General features: G+C 39.5%; 3 protein-coding genes across 3 annotated transcripts; 1 reads left to right on the plus strand and 2 right to left on the minus strand.

Moving 5' to 3' along the window:
* Positions 1 to 4,786: 4,786 nt before the first annotated feature.
* Positions 4,787 to 5,715, minus strand: LOC115013665 (fatty acid-binding protein, liver-type-like). The gene is made up of 4 exons (XM_029440117.1): positions 5,557 to 5,715; positions 5,192 to 5,364; positions 4,965 to 5,057; positions 4,787 to 4,876 (listed from the first exon to the last, which is right to left on the minus strand). Exons 1-4 carry the CDS (start codon positions 5,621 to 5,623, stop codon positions 4,826 to 4,828), a joined length of 384 nt encoding a protein of 127 aa, XP_029295977.1. The 5' UTR covers positions 5,624 to 5,715; the 3' UTR covers positions 4,787 to 4,825.
* A 1,371-nt stretch (positions 5,716 to 7,086) lies between these two features.
* On the minus strand, positions 7,087 to 9,211 carry LOC115013338 (isotocin-neurophysin IT 1-like). The gene is made up of 4 exons (XM_029439564.1): positions 9,089 to 9,211; positions 8,859 to 8,980; positions 8,131 to 8,335; positions 7,087 to 7,335 (listed from the first exon to the last, which is right to left on the minus strand). The coding sequence occupies exons 2-4, from the start codon at positions 8,976 to 8,978 to the stop codon at positions 7,193 to 7,195; spliced, it is 468 nt and encodes a 155-aa protein (XP_029295424.1). The 5' UTR covers positions 8,979 to 8,980; positions 9,089 to 9,211; the 3' UTR covers positions 7,087 to 7,192.
* Positions 9,212 to 10,937: 1,726 nt separating this feature from the next.
* Positions 10,938 to 21,115, plus strand: znf366 (zinc finger protein 366). The gene is made up of 7 exons (XM_029440828.1): positions 10,938 to 11,057; positions 13,859 to 14,875; positions 14,963 to 15,130; positions 16,139 to 16,289; positions 16,736 to 16,927; positions 18,423 to 18,597; positions 19,717 to 21,115. Exons 2-7 carry the CDS (start codon positions 13,866 to 13,868, stop codon positions 20,409 to 20,411), a joined length of 2,391 nt encoding a protein of 796 aa, XP_029296688.1. The 5' UTR covers positions 10,938 to 11,057; positions 13,859 to 13,865; the 3' UTR covers positions 20,412 to 21,115.
* Positions 21,116 to 22,815: the final 1,700 nt, after the last annotated feature.

Raw genomic sequence — 22,815 nt, forward strand, 5'->3', positions numbered from 1 at the left:
TGGAAGAAACCTCAGGGAGAGCAACTGAGGAGGGATCCCTCTCCCAGGACGGACATACATGCAATAGATGTCGTGTGTACAGGATAAACATAGTACAAATACAACATTTGACAGAAATAATGTTGTGATAAAAAAAAGAGAAAGGATGAATCCAGGATAATGTCAAAAAGGCTTCCCGATGTCCAGCAGGACCAGGGCAGCAGGTGCAGCCACTATTCCTGATCCTGACGTAAACTTTATCAGTGGCAACATGAAAGACACAGAAACTCCGGGGATGATGCCCCGGATGCTGAGTTAGTAACATACATTTACATAAATGCATACCAATAGAGAGGGGGAAAGGGGAGAGGGAGGGGAGGAGAGAGGAAGATATGGAGGACAGCAGGGAGGTGTCCCCCGGCAGTCTAAGGCTATAGCAGCATAACTAGGGGCTCATCCAAGGCAACCCTGAGCAAGCCCTAACTATAAGCTTTATCAAAAAGGAAAGTCTTTAGCCTACTCTTAAATGTGGAGAGTGTGTCTGCCTCCCAAACACAAACTGGAAGCTGGTTCCACTGGAGAAGAGCTTGATAGCTGAAGGCTCTGGCTCCCATTGTGCTTTTAGAGACTCTAGGAACTACAAGTAACCCTGCAGTCTGGGAGCGCAATGCTCTAGTTGGTTTATAAGGTACTATGAAATATTTAAGATATGCTGGAGCCTGACCATTAATTGCTTTGTAAGTCAGAAGAAGGATTTTGAATTCTATTCTGTATTTTACCGGGAGCCAGTGCAGAGCAGCTAATACAGGAGTTATATGATCCCGTTTAATCCAGGTTTAATTGATAGATATAATTGGGTATCATCCGCATAACAATGAAAGTTTATAGAGCGGTTTCTCAAAATATTGCCCAAAGGAAGCATGTATAACGTGAATAGAACAGGTCCAAGTACAGAACCCTGCGGAACTCCAAGACTGACTTTGGCTGTCATGGAGAATTTATCGTTAACACATACAAATTGAGATCGCTCAGATAAATAGGACTTGAACCAGTTTAGTGCGGTTCCTTTTATGCCAACACAATGTTCCAGTGTCTGTAATAGAATGTCCTGATCAACAGTGTTGAAAGCAGCACTGAGGTCTAACAAGACAAGAACAGAGACGAGTCCTTTGTCTGAAGCCAATAGAAGGTCATTGGTAACTTTCACCAGTGCCGATCTGTGCTATGATGAACTCTAAATCCAGATTGAAAAACCTCATATAAACTATTATGTAAAAAATCACAACTGTTTTGCAACTGCTTTCTCAAGGATCTTAGCGAGAAAGGGAGTGTTAGATATCGGCCTATAGTTGGCTAAAACCTCTGGATCAAGACTTTTTAATAAATTGTTTTATTACAGCTACTTTAAAGGATTGTGGTACGTAACCAGATAATAGAGGCAGGTTGATCATATTTAATAATGAGGTGTTAATTAAGGGTAAAACTTCTTTAAACAGTTTAGTTGGAATAGGGTCTAAAAGATAGGTTGATGGCTTAGTCCAGTGGTTCCCAAATGGTGTGCCGTGAGATAAATCCCGGTGTGCCGTGGGAATTTGAAACAATTAAGCCTATTGCATTTAACTGTACACAAGGTTATGAATGATTTTTTTATTTACTTCAGTGTTTCCCCTAGGTTTACTGCTCTGTGGGGTGCTACCTGGGCTGGATGAGGTCCGTGCATGGCGCAGATTTTTTAAATTCTCTCCTTACCTTTCCTCCGCTCTGTCTGTCAGAGGAGAGTATGTACATACGCAAAGCAACTGAAACATGCACATAAATGAGATAAATTACATAAGCGTTTAGTTTTTTTAATAAATGAGCACCTGTTCAGTGTGAAAAGTGAGTTGTGAATATATATATATATATATATATATATATATAAAAAGAGAAAACATCTTAAATTTCAGGGGGGAGGGGGGGCGCAGCACAGGGAAACACTGTACTTTATCAGTACTTTGTCCTACACACTTATTTCACAATATAAAACAATAGATCGTATATGCTTTGGCCTAAATATAAATAATTATATATATAAAAAAAGAAATCTGTCAAAGCGAACCCGTTTTAGCCATTTGCGCATGCTGGGAAATATTAGAGTGTGACACATCAAAGGCTCTCTGCTAGTGTGAAGGAGAATAGCTTCTTACAAGGACTAGGCTAAATAAATGTTCACAGAGTGATAACAGTGACACTATGTGTTATAGAGGGGATTTTGCCCGGATATGAACACAGGTGTGCCTTAACATTTTGGCTTGGTCTTTGGTGTGCCTTGGCCACAGAAAGTTTGGAAACCACTGGCTTAGACGACGAGATTGTTGAAGTTAGTGGGTTAAGATTGATTGGATTAAAACAATCTAGATATATTTCAGGAGTTACTAATGTTTTTGAAATTCCAGAGGTTGAAGTTAAGTCATTACCAATTGAGGGCAGGAGGAGATTAATTTTGTCTCAAATAATTATATCGTTAAAGAAGCTCATGAAGTCGTTACTACTGAGAGATATAGGAACAGAAGGCTCTGTAGAGCTGTGGCTCTCTGTCAGCCTGGCTACAGTGCTGAAAAGAAACCTGGGGTTGTTCTTATTTTCTTCTATTAATGAAGAGTAATAAGCTGCTCTGGCATTACGGAGAGCCTTCTTATACGTTTTAAGATGATCTAACCAGACTGATCTACGAACAAGATTCTTCTAATTTAGTGGAACGCCAGTTACTTTTAAGATTTCTCGACTTTTGTTTTAGTTTGCGGATTTGTAAATTAAGCCATGGAGGTTTCTTTTCTGTTTATTATCTTCTTTAGAGGAGCGACAGAGTCGAGTCTTATTTGCAGTGAGGCTGCAAATTGCTAAAAAATGGTCTGATACACTGATAAACTTTGTTTACATGTGAGTACAGAGATATTGTGCAGTTTGCTGCGCTACACACAGCGCATCATTTTCGATCCAATAATTTAGCCAACACGCAGACTCCCCAGTGTAAAATAAATAAAATCTCTTCCCGACAGGAAACTGTACCACCCGAACAATGCTGCGCTCGGCATGGCTGACATGCGAGCAGGTGTGACTCACTGGTAAGCTTGAGAGATTGGCCATGGGATGGTCTGCATGGCCCACTGCATCCCATCACCAAGCACATGCGGTAAACACCTTAAACTCTGCATACGGATGTGGAAGCTTTTCTTTGGCTGTCCTGAAATGTTATTTAAGCTATTAAGTTGTAGTTGGAGAAATAAGTCACAAGCCTTGGGATAACTCGGGTGAACATTTTAGGTGCTGATGTGTGCTTCCTGATACACGCGATGCGTATGCAGACAGATGGAGCTGAGGATGTTCAAGCAGAACGAGTATGTTTACCACAGTAAGAGAGGCAGCTCTGAAGCACAAACCAATGGCCATGATGCATGAACCCAGGTCTGTGGAGGAGGGAATCAAGAATCTCTTCCACCGGAGAAAGTAAGAAGAAACATCCCATTGTTTGTTTTCTGAGTGTCGTGTGTGAGCAAACACATTGGTCACGTGATAATTTTGTAGTTACTTTTCATTAAAAGACATCACAAACCTTTGTCTTTCAATTAGGGATGGCTGGTTAATTTACTTATTTTTAAAGTGCAAGTTTGTGCAAAACTTTAACCTGAGTATTACAAAATAATTCTAGGTACCTTGGAACAGTTTTGTTTCATGGTTGTAGTTCCCATTGTGCATCAGAGGGAACAATTACCAGCATGTAATAAGTTAACTCTAAATAAGGTATGTTTTGAACCACACTAAGCCAAAATGCCTCTAGCCTTTAATCATTGCCTGTGTACATGTTATGAAAGAGTGGCATCTCATTGAGATTTGTAATATTTCTCTTTAGTTTGAAAGACAACAGTCCCCTTTTAGTGCCAACCCTGTGATCTACAGACATTTTATTCCTGGGGTGAGGAATCCGTTTCAAAAATGCACTTTGCCCAGGGGAAAATACAGTGTGAACTTTATATAGACCTTTTTGAAGAACAAGTCATGTTTGCAGAAAGTGGGCAGTATTCTGGAGGATCATTCTATAAAGTTTGAAATTTAAATGTAAAAACCCAAAGGCTAAGAGGGGGGGGGGGGGGGGGGAATAAAACATTGCAGTCACTGCAGCTGTACATAAAATGCAGCATAGCCTGAGTGTGTGTGGGGGGGGGGGGGGTTGGACACAGAGGCACATTAAGGACACCAGAGTGTATGACAGATGAACTGTCCTGGGATCAACCTTGTGTTAAACCAGAAGTGCCAACTTACTTTTGACAGTGTTGAACAACAAGAGCCTCACAAGCTACTTTCAGCCACTGATCATAAATGGCTGTAGCCAGCTGCTGGATTGAGTCACAATGCTCAGCAGGTGGTGCACTGACTCCCTACACATTACTACTATCTGTAACAAGTAAGACTACCTCTGCATGTTGATTCAGCTACAAATGAGGGCATTCACCAATATCTCATTCATCTAGTGATCCTTCAAGCTTTCCACTTTGATTTTCCAAATGGCCACACGAGTGTCAATTACTTTTTGCTGCAAAAGTTAAAAATTTCTTTAAACACATGGTACTTATGCAATTAGTTCTGGCAAACTCAGTCAGTAAAGTGACCTTTAGCCAGGGAAAGTCCATATACACGCACGAGATAAGATTACGAGTCATTTTAAACAAAATATAATAAAAGTTTTACTTTTTGTGAACTACTTCTAAACTGCCAGCATCTAGTTTGACAGTCAGTGGCATTTTATCAAAAAGAAACCAGGACAGCTTTGCCTTCTTTTAAATTTGTTTATTATCCCAAGGGCAGACATTTACATGCGTTTGTTAGTCCTCTTGTACACAATGCCTCCAAGAGTCATCGTCTGGGGGACAGAGAGAAAAAGTCCCATTAGAAAACATTTAAAAGCGTCATGAAACACTTATACAGAAATGAGGTAACACACTACTCACATTGACAAGCGTGTTCCCATCCACCAGTTCTGTGACGGACTGGATTCCCTTTAGGGAGACCGTCAGCGTGTTACCGTCACGCTGAACCACCGCCTTAAAGTAGCATGAGACAAGATAACCTTCAACCTGGGGCAGTTATGCAAACCTTGACCAATATGCAAGAGGATTTAGTAACATAAGTGTCATTTTTATCACATTAAAAGATGCATTGTCATGTCCTGGCTTACCTTGACCTTCTCCCCAGTGACAGTCTCCAGCTCTGCCTCCTTCCCAATGGTGAAGGTGTTGACAAGAACCTTCGAGCCAGTGGTGACCGTCACTTTAAAGTTGTCACCAGTCTCCTCAATCTCAGATATGCTCTTGATGTCTTTGCCTTTCTGGATGAGTTCATCAGGGAGACCTAAGACAGAAAAGCAACTTTAAGAATTGAGAGAAATGCATTTTATTGGCTGACAGCTATCAGTTGTAATTTAGCACTGTGAGATTAACAGTTTTAGACAAGTCAGCAAATAATTTACATTTGCTATCAAATAGCCCAGTTATTCAAAATTGCACAAAAAACAAAACAACTTTATGAAACTTGAAATCTTACCAATAGCCTTCATGAAAGACTCAAAGTTCTCCTGAGACTCCAGCTGGTACTTTCCATTGAAAGACATGATGACAAACAGTCAAGGTAAGTGTGAGAAGGGGTTGGCTGCCTTTTATACTCTCAAACTCCAGCCCTGCAATCATTAACCCCAGGTGTTTGAAATTAAGGCAACTCCAGCCCACTTCAAGATCCACCACTGGAGATAAGGACAGACAGAGAGGTCAGGGTGACTGGACTAAAAAGTAGATTTTACCAATGACATTCAGAAAAAAAACATTTTGTGTTTTCTTTTCTCAAACTCTGAGAGTTGCAATGAAGAAGACAAGAAAGATCTGCGTGAAAAGTCTTGCAAAACAAATGACAGAAGGGAGGATGTGAATAAAGGGAGGAAAACAGAGAGAATAAGGATGAAAAGAAGGAACAGAAAGTGTAGGAAGGAAGGAGGATGAAGGAAGAGAGAAAGCACCAAACTGAAACCTGACAACAACATTATGTCCTGTCAGCAGTTGTTTTGGCTTCAATTCATGCAGTTTCATCAGACGCTAGTGTGAACTTTGAATGAGATCATTACATTCATTTTCTATGCAGGCATTGTGACAAAACAATGCATTCACAGTGTTTTCATAGTATATTTTCTCCTCTGCATTAAGGATTACGGTTTGCCTGCAAGCAATCGGGGAATATAAAGGGAAACATTTCCCCTCATTTTGTCTTAAATGTGGCAAACACAGATAATATTTCTAAAGAAAAAATTAATATATTAAAGTTTCACAGATCACGGCAAAAAATAAATTATCTAACCTTTAAATGATAACAATTGAGATTGCTATTCAGTTTAACAAGAAATGTAGGTAGTTTCATAGCGAATTCTACAATCTTCTGTTTAAATTGTTTGCCGTTCACCTTTAGCACCGAACAAGAGCTCATAGTAAAACCACAAAGCTAACGAAAAATTGGTCAAAGGTGACTACCGAACAAGATAACCGTGTTGCAACAGTGTTATTGGGTCACTGGAGTTGCCACGATTCCATACTGGACCTGCGCACATGCACACACACACACACACACACACACACACACACACACACACACATTGTCACGAGAAGATCCTTTGGAGGGTGTCGTAACCTGTACAGTCTGTAAAGCACACTGAGACAAATGTATAATTTGTGATATTGGGCTATACAAATAAATTTGATTTGATTTGATTTGGAGTCACACAGCAGACTGTTACAGGGTAATGCGAAGCCGATACCCTAAAAAGATAAAGACGGCTGTGGGCTTTGTATGTTTGGTGATAGTGGAAAATAGTGTAACAATGCCTGATAAGCTTTATGCTGACTTGTTCTTAACTGTATGGAGAAAAGGATTTAGAGGGTTTCAAACCGTCTACATCGCAGCCAAGTTTTCAGTCAGGTGGCTCTAACATAAAAAGAAACAACAACATTTCATACTCTCTCAAAACTTTATTTCAACATGCACATATCGGGATGACCACTGACAGTATTCATCCCTATTTTCATACATAAAAATATATTGACAAAGGCACTCTACCGACATACTAACATAGAAATACAACTATATGAACTACAACTACAAGTCCCATTTCCCATGAGGCTTGGGTGTCAGGAGCAGCTCATTGGTGAACTCGATGAGAAGTGTGACCGGCCAGATGCAGGAGCCTGAGGATGATGTCAGCGGGGTCGCTGCCGTCGGACAGGCTGATTTGGTCGTCTCCTTCCTCATCGATGAGGCAGGATTGGTCTGTGGTGCAGCTTTCTGTGGCACGGTAGACAAAAACAAATAAAGGAGGAGTTATCACTAAGAATGATGTCTGTTAATGAAATCACACACTTTACAATATGTTGTTATCAGGTTTTGAGACCCCATGACCATGAACTTACTCAGATCAAGAGGGCAAATAATCAAAGAAAAGTTCAGAATCACCAAAGTAGCAAACCTTAAATGCAAAGAAACAGTATGCTGCTTATTTAATCGCATTTGCAGATTTGTTCGTAGCTAAATCAAAGCGTGTAATATAATAGAAAAATACAAGAAAATCACAAATCAATCCTATATGCAGTGGTGGAAAATAAGCAAATTCACTCAAGTGCTGTACTTTTTGCACAATTTTGAGATACTGAGGTATTTTAATTGTTTGCTACTTTATACTTCCACTCCACTACATTTTAAATAGAAGTACAATACATTTATTTGACAGCTAAAGTCACAGTTACTTTACAACAGATTTTAAATATATAATGAGCATTTAAATACTATAAACAAATAAATAATATTAAAACAACTAGAATCAACTCCAATTGGGTCGACTACGACATTAAAATGCTGTTTGATTTATGATATCATATATAACAGTAGAACTCTGAGAGCCATTTTTCCAGCATAGTTGGTACTTTACTTTTATACTTTAAGTAAATGTTGCTGATAATACCTTTGAAGTTTAACTTAAGTGAAGTTTTGAATGCATGACGTTATTTTGAGTGCTACTTTTACACAAGTAAAGAATCTGAATATGTATTCCACTATTGTCTGTACTTAACAGGAAGTCCTGACCTGCATCACAGCAGAGTCCTGAAGCAGCGCAGCGTCCTCCCTCAGATCCACAGGGTCTCCCGCCTGCCTGGCAAGGGGTGAGCAGGTAGTTCTCCTCCACACAGTGAGCTGTTTCCGGGGCGCCCAGCAGGCAGCCGAGGCCGTCCCCGCAGCAGATACTGGGGCCGAAGCAACGGCCCCTGTCTCCGGGGCCACAAGACATGCACTGGTGGAGGAAACGTTTGATTATTATTGATGTTATTTACAACATATGTCAAAGCAATTTAGCACTGTGAAGAGAGCATATTTATCATAAGCTAATGTGTCTGTGAAGCGCTCTAAAGGGACATTTTTTAAATGTAAAATCCAAAAGAAAATGTTTTAGGAGGTACTTTGACAAGTAGCTCACAACTGTTTATTTAATGTAATTGTACTGTAGTTATTTCTGTAGATAGTTATTTAACATCTATTGCATGTGTGTCTGTCCTGGAAGAGGGATGCCTCCCGTTCTTCTTGAAGAACCTTTCTTTTGTTGTTGTGGTTAAAGTTTTAGTTTGGTGAGTTGTTCCTTATCCAGATCAATGACTGTAAGAATAGAGGGTGTCATACTGTAATGTACAGATTATAAAACCCTTTGTGAAGTGTGATTTTGGGCTATATAAGTAAAATTGACTAAATCTTCTTTAAAACATCTAGGTTTATCACTTCACAAAATAATATAAAGTTTTAAAAGCGGTAAAACAGCTCACCTTTCGCAGCGGAGCATCCATGATGGACCTCTTCCCGCCGATGGGACAGTTAGAGATGTAACACGCTGAACATACAGACAGGAGGAAAAGTAGGCACATGGACACGGCGGCTCCAGTCATTTCTGTAGAGAGGGAAAGAAAGATGGAAAAAAGAAACAAGTTAATACCCAAATCAAAAAATCCACTGACCAGAAATATAAGATGGACATCAATAAATCTGCAGAACTCACTCGTTGCTCAATCTCTGGATGATCAGTAGATGTGAAGTGTTGGTTTCAGATGCTTCTTCTGTTCTTGGAGCCTCTGACATGTCTTATATACTAGCAGAGCGTCTTCTGAGAGTGACACAGACATAAAAAAAAAGCCACTTAGAGATCCTTAATGAGTCTGTTTAAGTTACTATCACCTCCGGAAATGAAGCTGAACACTGGGCAGACCGGGTCAAAGGGGCCACGCAGTTCTGTGGCCAGGTTGCTTCTTGCTGTTGAGAATCATTACAAAAGGGCTCGTGGTGCGTGACCGTGCATGTTAGAGATGACAGGGAAGTCAGAGAGGTCAGGAAGTAAATGTGGAGATGGAATTATTCAAAGCATGAGTGTAGTCCAACTTCTAATCTGCTTTTATTTAAAAAATTAGATACATTATAAAGATTGTTCTTTTATTAAGTATCAGCTTCCTTTTGTATTAAATCAAATAATTATTCATATCTTACAAAGCACTTTAACTTTTATTCTTGTGTCTTATTCTATTACAACTTGTTTTTATTTCTGTTCTCTCTGCTCTTTAAAGGCCGGTCTTAAATGTATTTAAATGTCATTTTGTAATGTGTTTCTTTTGCACTATGTCTTAATGCTTTTAATGTTTTTGTAAAGCACTTTGAATTGCCTTGTTGATGAAATGTGCTATATAAATGAACGTGCCTTAAAGAATTCAAGTTCTTCTCTGAACCAAACTCAATGATTACGAAAAAGACACACACACCTACAAATATTCCTTTCTCTTAATTAAGTCTTTAATTCCTCACAGGAATTGACACACACATTGTGCAGGTCTGAGGTTAATTGGTCTTATGAGCTAATTAACACAGCTAATGATCTGCCACATCCCGTACACGACAGTTTCACCATTTCAATGATATGAGCTCAATTACTGCCGCTCCCTCCTGATCCACTAACTGCCACCTCATCTCAATTAAAAATAAATTGAAAACGTCATCTTTGTTCGCCAACTTCTGTGCCAACAGGGAGGAGCGGGAAATTGAGACATGGACTAACAAATGTTTATTTAGATTTCACACTCACAAACAAATAACTGGAGTCTCAATGTGAAGACAAATAAGTTGTTGTCGTTAAGTTTCACTCAGACAATGAGCCACTGTTGCCTCCTAGTGGCTGTTTCGACAAATTTAACCTATTTATGTATTAATTTTTCATTGTCTGTTACTGTTTTAATCTGTCAAGCTTTTTGCAAGAACATCTGAATATCAAATGTTCCACAGAGGTAGCGTTTTGTGCTGAGTTGCATTTATATTATACAAGGTTTCATGCTATAGTCCAAAGCCCCTGTATGATAAACTTAACTGACTAACTATGAAAAATAAATGTTGTAACTCAAAATATCTGAAATATCTTTACCTGAAATACTTTTAGTGCTTAAAATCCTTTCATATTCCTTCTAAAACATAGAAGATTTGATTTATTTGTACATGTGAAATCATGACAGGCAGTTATTTGAGCTGTATAAAGCGAAAGATCTGGTCTTAAAAGACTGAGATCCTCTGCCATCACTGCATGTCACTCCTCAGCTGTTAAACATTCAAACTGCATTGTTTTTTGTGCAACAACAGACCATGCCATTCCTCCAAAAGCTTTGCAAATCCCTATTTCATAGAGAAATGGAGATGTCTATCTAGTGTTTCCTTATTTTTCAGCAGGAAGGCACTAGGCTTGTTGACTTCCTCTCCCCTCCCTTCCTTCCTTCTCTCCGAAGGTACTCATCTGAAAAATGAGAACAAAGTGATTGTTCCTGTTCTCTTTCTTAAGTCACTTCAAATGCTATCCGTGGACGGGCGGCTCATTGTCAGGAGAGTTGCAGTGCGAGCAGGAGGGAGAGAAACACAGGTACAGGTACAACAGTAGCAGCTGCAGCAGCCCTTCAGCCAACAGCATCACAGAAAATACCCTCTGCTACACTCAACTGGTAAGTTTCACGCACACAGACTTTGCTGCAGCCTCACACAAACACACACTTACTTACACTGGCTGGCATATGAGGAGGGGCTTCGTGTTTTAATGGATTGTTTGGAATGCATGGTGTGGCAAAGTATAGCCCGTGGGTCTCTGCACAGTGCACCTTAAGTGGGAGAGGTGAAGAGGATAAAAGAAAAGGATCATATCCAGGAGAGTGTTTGAAACTGGCTGAAAGGGAAACACTGAACATGCATCTGAAAGAGTTGCAAAAGGTTTATAAGAGGCAGAATAACATTCTTTTTGCATTCTGTGTGTGGTTTATTTTTACTTTATATCATCAATCTGACATTTACATTTTGTCCCTGTAATGTGTGTTTCCATTATTTATTGATATGGAGAGATATTTCCTGTTATTAGAGTGTCTTTGTCTGTTCTTATAATTTACAGGAACAAAAGGTCTATGAATTATATAAATGTGAATGTGTCTGTAATCTCTGCACTGATTTTCATCTCTTGATCTTTCCAAACTTTGTCGTCCTCACTTGTTGTCATCATCTTTTCAACATGACTTCATTGATGATTCAATCATATTATACTGTTTGTATGTGTGTGACTCTGGATGTATGTTAAGAGTAGAAATAGTGGATTCTTTGATCAGCTAATCGACAGAAAAGTAACTATTTTGGTATTATTTATAAATATGTACTATTTTATCCAAGCATTTATTTAAAGGTAAGGTACTCTCAATGAGATCAGATCTCAGACCAGAGAGAACTGTGTACAAAAAACAAAACATATACGGTTTAAGCATAGACAGACGGATAGATAATTCACAGACATACATTAAACATACAACTACAAAAAGCATTTACAAGTATGATTGCAGATACATAAATACTACTTTTAAGTGAGATAAGATAAGATTTGTTTTGGAGCTCATTCTATTTCTATGCAGCATAGTATTTGAAGTCACTTTTTCCAAGTTCAAGGTGAACAAAAGGTACAGCTAATGTTCAAATACCGTGTGACCTGACATTGTATGTATTTATAATTAATAAGTAATTTATTTGATTAATTATTTGAGATATATTTCAGCAAAAATACCAAATATTCCGTATTTTAGCCTCTAAATTATGAAAATGAAGATTTTCTTTAATTTATGTGAATGTAAATCTAATATATTTTTATTTTGGTCAGACAAAACGATAAAATATGTCTCCTTGGGTTTTAGGAACTTGTAACAGGCAATTTTTTGGACATTTTCTGGACAAACCATTACCTAAAAATAATCTGCAGATTAATCGACAATGAAAATAAACTTAAATTGCAGATTTACTATGGTAATATCTGTATGTTGTGTGTATTATTATATAGGAAGAGTATTTCCTACATCTGCAACAGGCATCAGGGATACAACATGTATCAGACAATAAAGTAGAACTAGCTGTCATGCTACAGTGGATAGATCTCAGCCGCTTCTCGTTGATAAACTCTCAGCTATTTACAGGAATAGAATAGATGTGTTCAACATTGAGCACATTTTAGATGTCATGGAGAAGTAAGACAGTTCCTCTTTGATTATCATCATCTTTTCACCCATGACCATCACCTACAGTACAGTGTACACAGATAAACTGCAGTGGAGATGTTATTTATAGCTACATGACATCTCACAGTTTTAAACTTATCGGTTATTTAATCAACTTCAGACTTTAGGCTGCTCACAGAGATACAGATTAAAACTTCACGTAATATTATCAGTGGAGGAGAAAATGGGAAGTTCTTTCTGGCTATCAATGCAAAAAAAAAGCAGAGAAAAAGACATGGAGAAGCGAAAAGTGAGCGGGAGGTAGAGGTGAACTTTTCACAGATAACTTCCTACTTTCAGGAGAGGAGGAGATTTGTGAGAAAAAAAGAAGTGAAAGGTTTCATGTTGAACACTGAAAGGTGTGGGTGTCCATTTCTTCCAAAGAAGCTGTAAGAGAAACCGTTTCATTTCATAGAAACCAGACTCAGAGTCAGTGGATATAATTATTTTAATCAGATTTTCTACAAATGACGTGTCTGTTTTTAGGGCTGCAGCAACTTTAACTACATGTAAGCAGAGGTGGACAGTAACTGAATACTTATTTTAGTACTGTACAATTTGAGGCACTTGTACTTTACTTGAGTATTTACATTTTATGATACTTCACTCTTCTACTCTAAATATCGTAACATTTATTTGATAGCTCTTTTTGTTTGTTTGTTTTTACTTTTCAGATTAAGATTTTATATAATAAGACATATGAAAATCATAATTTGAATTGATTTTTATTGACAACATATATAAATAAATATATGACATACATAAATAAATGAATAATGTATTGTATTGTTAAGATTAATTGAGTGATTCCTAACTTTGGCTTGTAACCAAAAAGGAGCTCCAAAACATCTCAGGTGGTTACATTTAAATAACTATTTGAGAGCCAAAGACGTAAAGGTATCCAACATTTCACAAAAAAAAGCAAAGATACAGTCCAATCTTCTAAAAAATAGAATACAAATTTGTGGAGTACAAGTTTGTTTTTGACCCATTAAACATCTCATCTCATCGACACCCACTAGATTTATATTCTGACTCTTTGGGATATAGAACCACAGTACGTAGAGTACTGCAGAATACGTATTGCTAATACTTCTGTAGTTTTACTAAAGTAGAAAATGTGTACTTGTAATGGAATATTTAAAAAATGTGGTATTAGTACCTCTCAAGGATCTGAATACTTCCTCCACTATTGTAACCACTTCTTGTACTCTTTAATGCAGGAAGAAGATGGAAACGGACAAAGTGAATTTCTCACCAGCAAGCAGTCCTCCTCTCAGAGATGAGCTAAGACAAACATCTCAGCACAGTTTCTACCTAAGCCCACCTCCCCTCTACATTAAGCCCCCCAAATTCTACCCAAGCATATCACCCAGCAGAGACTCCTACAGTGCGTTTAGCCCCCCTGCTTTCATTCCCATGCTTGGCCCTGGTTATACCCAAAAGGAAGGATCCCAAAAACGCAAAAGAACTCCTTTCAAAATGGACCCCCATGGAGGGGAATCTCCTGACAGGGGATCAGAGGAGGCAGACGAAAGCAGCAGTAAGAAGACGGTGCACATCTCCCACATCCCCTTCTCCCTCCCAGCTCACCCCATTGCTTCCCCATCTCTTAAGCCTATCCCTGGTATGATTGAGCTAAACAGACTGAAGCTTCATCACAGATCACCAGGTATGAATATACCTGTTCAGGTGAAACAGGAGCCTCTCAGTCCTTCCCCCATTTGGCCTCCCTCTCCTCTCCTACTCCACCCTCCCTACTTCCCACCTCTCCACCACAGCTTCCTCCCATACCGCTTCTTCATGCCCAGCCCCGTCATGCACTTCTCCCCTGGTTCTTTCTACCCAAGAGAGGACCTCCGCCCCGTTCATCGCAGCCGTGACGGACCTCCTCGCGGTGGGACAACCAGTGCTGAAAAGCTCGGTTTCAACGTCCACGTGGACGACAGTTATTATGTTGACGTGGGTGGAGACCAGAAGAGATGGAAGTGTCGTATGTGTGAGAAGTCCTACACATCCAAGTACAACCTGGTTACGCACATCCTGGGGCACAACGGCATCAAGCCGCATGGATGCCACCTGTGTGGGAAGCTGTTTAAGCAGCTGAGCCACCTGCACACGCACCTGCTCACCCACCAAGGCATGAGGCCCCACAAGTGCCAGGTGTGCCACAAGGCCTTCACTCAGACCAGTCACCTGAAGAGACACATGATGCAACACAGTGACGTGAAGCCATACAGGTAGATTTTTAGGAGCAGATGCTTTTTATTTTCAACTGGAACAACCGTTTTAATCTAATATTTCACACATTTGATCCGTGCCTCCAGCTGCAGTGTGTGCGGCAGAGGCTTTGCGTACCCCAGTGAGCTTCGTGCCCATGAGCTGAAACACGAGAAAGGACAGGAGAACGTATGTGTGGAGTGTGGTCTGGATTTCCCTACACTTGCCCAGCTGAAGAGGCACCTGACCGCCCATCGCGGCCCCACCCTGTACAGGTAAGCTCAAAACTGGTTCCTGAAATATCTTAATGATTGTATTGGTAAACCAGTAGTTGGACATTTTGAGTAATGGTCATTTGTTTTCTTGTTAAGTTACACAAGAAGATTGATGCCACTGATTGATTTAAGACACAAAAGCTTCAAAATCCACACATCCAACCAAAAATATATTTATAAAACCCATCGATTGACTTTGAGGACTTTGAAGTGCAAAAATGCTAACTTATTTCCAGGTTTTATTCCTGCAGCACTAACAATGTATTGCTCGGATAAAACTAATTGCATATAATATGTTGAAATGTATCAGGGTGTCAGCAGGAAATGGACCCAAAAGCACAACCCACAGGCAAAAAGGTTTAAGTCACAGTCTTTACTTAAAAGGCAAAAACAAACAGGTAACTGTCCACAAACCAGACAGAACAGAGTAACAAAAAACACTTGACTAAACATACATACATACATACATTTATACATTTATACATTTAGTGACAAGAACAAGAACAAGAACTAGAGTTTAACACTTGGATTACTGCTGGACCGCTTACCAGAACAGAACAGACAAAGGGGAAAGCAGAGACTAAACACACAAGTAGAGGAAGGTGATTAGGAACAGGTGAAACTGATCAGGGCAGGGCAGGTAATCACACAGGCAGGAAACACACGAGGGCAGGAAGTGAAGTATCTGAAACGAGAGACAAGGGAGATTCTATCAAAAATAAAAACAGGAAGACAAATGAAGACAAAAAAACAAGGAGAACACAATTTAGACATGACAACATGAGGTTCCCCACGTCTGTTCAGTCTTTGAGCACAGCTAAGCTAACTAGTTGCTAGCTGTAGCTTCAAATTTACGGTACAAACATCAGAGTGGCATTAATCTTCTTATTGAATTCTCGGTAAGAAAGCGAACAAGTAAATTTCCTGAAATGTTGAACTACTGCTTTAGCATCTCAGTTCTCTATGTGGCTCATAAAGAGGTTAACTGTATACATGTTGTTCCTGCAGGTGTGCAGAGTGCCAGAAGACGTTCCAGTACCCAAGCCAGCTTCAGAACCACATGATGAAACACAAAGACATCAGACCGTACATCTGCAGCGAGTGTGGGATGGAGTTCATCCAGTCACATCATCTGAAACAGCACACGCTCACTCACAAAGTAGGTTTAATTAGGAGGATGAAGAGAAAAGACAAAACATTCTGCCAAAGGTGTTTTTGATAGGTTGCAAGCATCCAGTTTTCCTCTTTATTTCCCCTTAAAGTTAGAAAAACCTGACGTGTGACAGTATTATAAAGAAATATACTGTATGAGCGTGTCCAAGTCTTCATTGAAGTAGTATGATGTTTACTTTGAGTGAGACATTTAAAGCCAAGACCTTGTTTTTATTGCTGCACCATTCCATTGAATGTAATATTGTTATCATTTTACTCACATTTTCCAAAAATGTTAGTATCTTTTAGAATTTTTGGGATCACTACATAAAATGTTAATCAAGATCATTGGGATTTTAGAGTTTGAACTAACTTACCATTTTAAAAGGCAGAGAGACTAATCTGTTGACCACATTTTTCACAACGCTACTTTCACATTGTCTCGTTCTTCAGGGGGTGAAGGAGCACAAGTGTCGCATCTGTGGTCGTGAGTTCACCCTGTTGGCCAACATGAAGCGCCATGTCCTCATCCACACGAACATACGGGCCTACCAGTGCCACATGTGCTTTAAGAGTTTTGTCCAAAAACAGACTCTCAAGGCTCACATGATCGTCCACTCGGACATCAAGCCCTATAAATGCAAGGTTGGTCAAATCTAACATGTCAGATGTGATCTTTGCGTTGTGTTTTGGCCTTCATTTCCTTTTTTTCTCACTGAGAAAAGAAAGTTACTCAGCATATACAGTTAGCCTAGCTTAGCATAGAGACTGGAAACAGAAGGAAACAGCTAGCCTAGCGTTGTCCAAAGGTAACAACGCTTTTTAAGCTCACTAAATAATGTTATATTTCAATATTTAATCCGTACAAAAAAAAAAGAACTGTAAAATTAAAGCATTGTGTTGTCATATGTGGCAGATTGTGTTACCTTTGGACAGAGCTAGGCTAACTGTTTCCCCAGTTTCCAGTCTTTGTGCTAAACTAAGCTAAATGTATTGATAATCCCAGCTAAGAACCAAACCTTTAGTTCAAGTGGTAGCTGCTATTAAAGGATTGCCCCACTTTCTGGAGAGACTGTTTTGACCTTGGTGCGAGGACTAAGACGATGACCAGATAGCAGCGAGGCTTTTGGCAGTAGGAGCCTCCTTGTCCATAGGAAGGATATCGCAGCACAAACTGCCTCTCTAACAATGGCCCCCCAGCCTCCCCGGAGAACAGAGCCCTCAAATAGATTTCATCTAGCTTTCTCTGCTGCTGGAGGGGGCTTCCTGTTTTCTCACGGTCCTCTTGGACAGTTTACAGTCCCTCTCTCCTCCTGAAGGAAAGGACCACCCTAATAAAAAAGAATGCAGAGGAAGGACAGCACAGGAGTTGCCCTTCCCTGTTCTCCTCCTGGCCCTGTCTCGATGTTGCTTCCTCTCTCTTTCTGTTTTTCTTGTGTGTGTGCGTGTCAGGGAGTGAGAGAGAGAGAGAGAGAGAGTGGGGAAGACAAAGAGGAAATGAGGAAAACAAGGATACAAGGAGGGAGAAAGGGTGTGTGTCTATGTATATCTGAATGCTTGCACATTCATTCATGATTACGTGTTGCTCTACAACTCGACAGTCTGCGAAAAATTTGTCATCTAACAAAGGAGTTTTGGCAGAGAGGGAAAAATTAAAGGTGGATGGTGTTTGTCTATTGTTTTTGTATCCTCAAATAGTGTTAACAACAGCCAGCGGTGAAAAGTAATCCAGTACTATGATTGTAGGCTATTTTGAGCTGCTTGTATAAACTTCAATATTACCTCATTTTTATTCTACTGCATTTCAGAAGAAAATTATTCTTTTTACTCCCCAAACTGCATTTGTCGGCCAGCCAGAGTTACTAGTAACTTTGCAGATTTGATATACAAAACGTATAATCTGCCTAAATATATTGTTTTCTCATTGACTAAACTGCAAACAGTAATTAATGTAGTTCAAATGAAGGAATAATTCTAGGACATACGTTTATTCGCTTTCTGGCCGGCAGTTAGATGGCAAGATACCACTCTCACGTCTGTATGGTAAATGTGTAGCTTTGATTTATTTTTTTACTAGATTTCTTATTTGACTATTGGCAACTTACCTGACCATACACTTCTCTTCCTTTTGTCTTTTCAGCTTTGTGGGAAAGAGTTCAACAGGATGCACAACCTAATGGGCCACATGCATCTCCACTCAGACAGCAAACCCTTCAAATGCCTTTACTGCCCGAGCAAGTTCACGCTGAAGGGAAACCTCACCAGACACATGAAGGTCAAACACGGCGTCATGGACAGAGGGCTGGATGAAAGATGTAAGCATGCACATACTGTAGATCAGGGGTAGGGAACATATGGCTCTTTTGATTACTCGCAAACAATTTTGAGCTGACTTTTTTTTTTTTTTAACATGATTAACAAGTAATAAATAATTATACTGTGTCATTTTAAAGTAAAACATTTAGCAGCAGATTTGTTTTTAGTTCTCCCCTCTCCTTTCCTCCGCTCTGTCTCTGACTGCACAGCACACACACACACACACTCACACTCACACACACGTGTGTGTGTGGGGGGGGGGGGGGGGGTGGCGAAGCCCTGCCCTTCGCGAAACAGCAGAGGAGAAACTGCTCAAAGCAAGCAGTAGACCGGGGGTGTCAAACTCAATCACAGAGAGGGCCAACATTAAAATCTGGGACTACGTCGAGGGCCAAACACGGTCCACATTTATTGAACAGGATACACATAAAGTGCAAAAAGATATGGAACATATTAAAGTCAACTGCAAACGGATTGCTGAGCAGTTCAATTTTAATTTCTGAGCTGCAAAGTCGGCAAATGCGCTCAGTTGATCAGCAGAATGTGCAGTGGTGGAGATGTGTGTCAGTGTTTGGAAACACGTAGTGACCAAAGTTTACTTCTGCATCAGAGTCTCCCACAGGTGCAGCTTGGCATCATACATGTCCGTGATCACACGGGCCGAAAATAATAATAATAATAAATTGTATTTGTAAAGCGCCTTTCAAAGCTAAAAGCAATCTCAAGGTGCTAAAATGCAGGACAACACCAACAACAACATACATAAGAGGTTAAATAGGGTCATAATTGCCTTGAGTTTGACACCAGTGCAGTAAACACTGAAACATGCACATACATGAGATAAATAACGTAAGCGTTTAGTATATTTAATAAAAGAGCACCTGTTCAATGCAACACCTGATACCTCTATTAGTACTCAGAGACGTGTTATTCTTTAAAAAATGCATAAAGTTGCGTTCAAATGTATTAAATATATGGCTCTCAAGGAAATACAAAAACAAATATTTGGCTTTTATGGCTCTCCCAGCCAAAAAGGTTCCCGACCCCTGCTGTAGATGGTGCATTAATTTTTTGTTGCAAAAGTTGGTCGATGTAATGACTTACTTCTCTGACTTCAGTATTTCGGCAAAGAGGGCGATTCTGCCTGTCCACTCCCATGGGCCTCCTCACCCGCTTCAACCAAGAGGAGCCGTTTGACCTTTCCCAGAAGCCCCCGGGCCTGCCCAGCCTCCGCCTCTCCCAATCTGATGGCGAGAGCGTCCCTGGAAGCTCGTGTCAGGAGGAGGATGAGGAGAGTTTGTACAGAAGGAGCCAGTACAGCCCTGAGGTGGACCAACACGAACCGACAGGCAAGGACCGGTACATCCCTGAGCTGGAGAAGAGAGGGCAGGGATCTCCAGCTGATCTAAGGCCAGGGGAGAAGCAGAAAGAAATGTATCAGCATAGTTTGGATGAACATGCATATGAGAGGGAGTCAGCAGCAGAAAGTGACCAAGCGCAGCTAATAAAGTCAGAAGAGATGTCCGACATAGCCTATGAGTCTGATTTAGGTGAGCAGGTGTGCCACCATGAGACAGGCCGTAGACAGTCGTATGATTATGAATCTGATTCAGAACTAGAAGATGATCACCAAGAGCTAGACGAGGCAGAGCAAAGCAAACAGCAGATGGATGGCTGTTGTGATGCAGTCATCGATGTAGCAGAGAGCAAACAGAGCAGGTCGGAGACAAGTGAAATAGCGCATCGCTTGCGCACAAGTGAATTTATGGGAGTTACGGTTTCACGGGAGGAAGAAGAAGACTACAGTGAATGAGAAGAACGAGAGGAAGATTTTTAGGGAAGGTTAATGTTTGTTTGACAGTGAAGTGGGAGGAAAGTGTGTAGGTCTCTAAATGAAACTGATTATGGAGGAAGTGGTATAGTAGCTTAGCATTAGAAAAGGAAAGATGACCCTGTTGTGATTATTAACAAAGCAAAAAATAACATTGAAGTAACTGAAATACAAAGCTGTGAAGCGTAATATGTACAGAACATATCATAAACTGATTAACAGTCACTGACCGAAGGTTAATGTGCGTTTATGAGTGGGGAAGTATGATTAGAGAGTGGCTTTTTTGTAAATAACATATTTTTGTTTTGTTTTTTACAAATAATTTTTAAATATTGACTCAAATATGCAATTTTGCTTTAACTTTGACTTTTTAAAGGTGTAAATCTATCATATTAAAATAAAAAACGTTATTGCTCAAACCATTGTGCATGTTTTTTATTTTGTTTGACAGGTATGACAAAGCTTGAGTTTCTCAAATCTGAGTGTCTTTATGAACTGATTTTGTTTTTTGATTTATGTCTAATGTTTAGATTCTATTTTTTATTATTATTTTCTATTTGTCTTTGTTCTGTTTTGGGGATGGTTGTTTTTTTTTTTATTGTATGTCAGTGTATTGGTCACCTGAATGAGATTCTGTAAAAGAAATACAAAAATAAAATCTTGGATGCATGAACCTGTGCAAAGAACCTGCTGTGTGTTTTTAGACACCTTATAAACACCCCTGAGTGTTTTTAAAGAATATAAGCCCAACAATCCCAATCCTCCCCGTCTGACACGTACTTCACCAGCCCAGAGATGAGTGCTCTGAGTTTCAAATAGCTTGCCTTTCTCCTCCTGCTTCTCTTTCAAAGCAGAGGAAGAGGAAGAGAAAACACCTCTCCCCTTCTCTCTTTTAGGTTGTGATCAAACAGCAGTGACGGACACAGTGGGTGTCCCAGACAAAGGCTTCATATGTCTGTATGACTCAGAATAAAGCATTGTTTCTGCTCATTGCAGAAGCCTCACAAAAAAAAAAAAAAAAATACTCCTGAACCAAGATACATTATCATACAGCACATCATGTGGGGTATCTCACATAATATACCTCATATATTATAAAGTAGCTAAAGGTTGTTTAAAGTATCATTTACGGTGTTTCAATTTAACATCAAGCTCACTGGGCTGTAGTATCACCTTAGAGATCACTCTGTAGTGCTAGTTCAGGTAAACACCGAGACATTTCTTGATGAAATGCAGAACAGCAGCTTCTCTATTTCTACCAGCGGCGACCATCGTGTCCTTAAGGGTGAAACTGCAAACAGTTTGAGGAAGTTCTCACATCCTCCTCTCCTTTCCTTTCCTCACCTACACATTTCAATCCCAACCACAGAGAGTGGATTTACTGTTAGGCTCCTACCTAGAATCAGCTCCTGTGTCTCTTATGCAATCTCTGAGGAACAACATATTCTTCATTTAAAGAGGGAATTCTATCACTCTTGTGTGTTTTTCATGAACTGAAACTTTAGAGCTCATGAGAATGCAAAGTTCAGCCAGACACACAGGAGAACAGGTAGATACTGTAGTGATGGGAAAATTAATCCTGCGGTAAGAAACGAGTGATTGTTCTGCTTTGCAAACACACTTGAACTAAAGCTGTCGAATACAGTTGATGTTACAACATGGTTGCTGTGGTTTTCTACTTTTCTACAGCAGATCACTCTGATGGTAAGGCTCCAAATATCAGTGTGGAACAAGTACTCAGATCCTTTAATTAAGTAAAAGTATAAATATGATTGTGTTAAAAAAAACTCTGTTACAATCAAAAGTCCTGCACTCAAATATACTTAAGAAATAGTACAAAAGTGTAAAATCTTTTTCAAAGCACCAACGTAAATATACTCATTGTGCAGTAAAGTTATGTTTACATTAGAATCTAATGAGTTATCTAATGATTAGATTGTTAATCCTGATGCATCAATGAGTAAGCAGATGGTTGAGGTCAAGTTAGTTTTAACTTTTTAAACTATTTTAAAAACAGTTTGGTTTTTTAATCCAGTGACACTCAATTTAGGGGTTGGCCCCTCCAAAGGGACGCTAAATAAATCTGAGGGGTCATGAGATGACTGATGGGAGAAAGAAGACAAAACAAAGACCTAGCATACAAATCTGTTTTTATTTTGTTGGACTTGAATCGTTGCCTTTTTTAGGAAATATTGGATCATTTGAACTGTTGTAACATTAGTATAGTGCAGTAAAAAATACAATATGTGGCTCTGAATTGTGAAGTAGAAGTATAAAGTAACCTAAAATGGAAATGCTTTTCTGCTGCTTCCAAATAACGTATTCACTATATATTATATTATTTATTTATTTAATTGATGTTCAACAATCATTTTTCATTGATCAT

Source organism: Cottoperca gobio, chromosome 9 (assembly GCF_900634415.1).
Source record: "Cottoperca gobio chromosome 9, fCotGob3.1, whole genome shotgun sequence".
Taxonomy (NCBI): domain Eukaryota; kingdom Metazoa; phylum Chordata; class Actinopteri; order Perciformes; family Bovichtidae; genus Cottoperca; species Cottoperca gobio.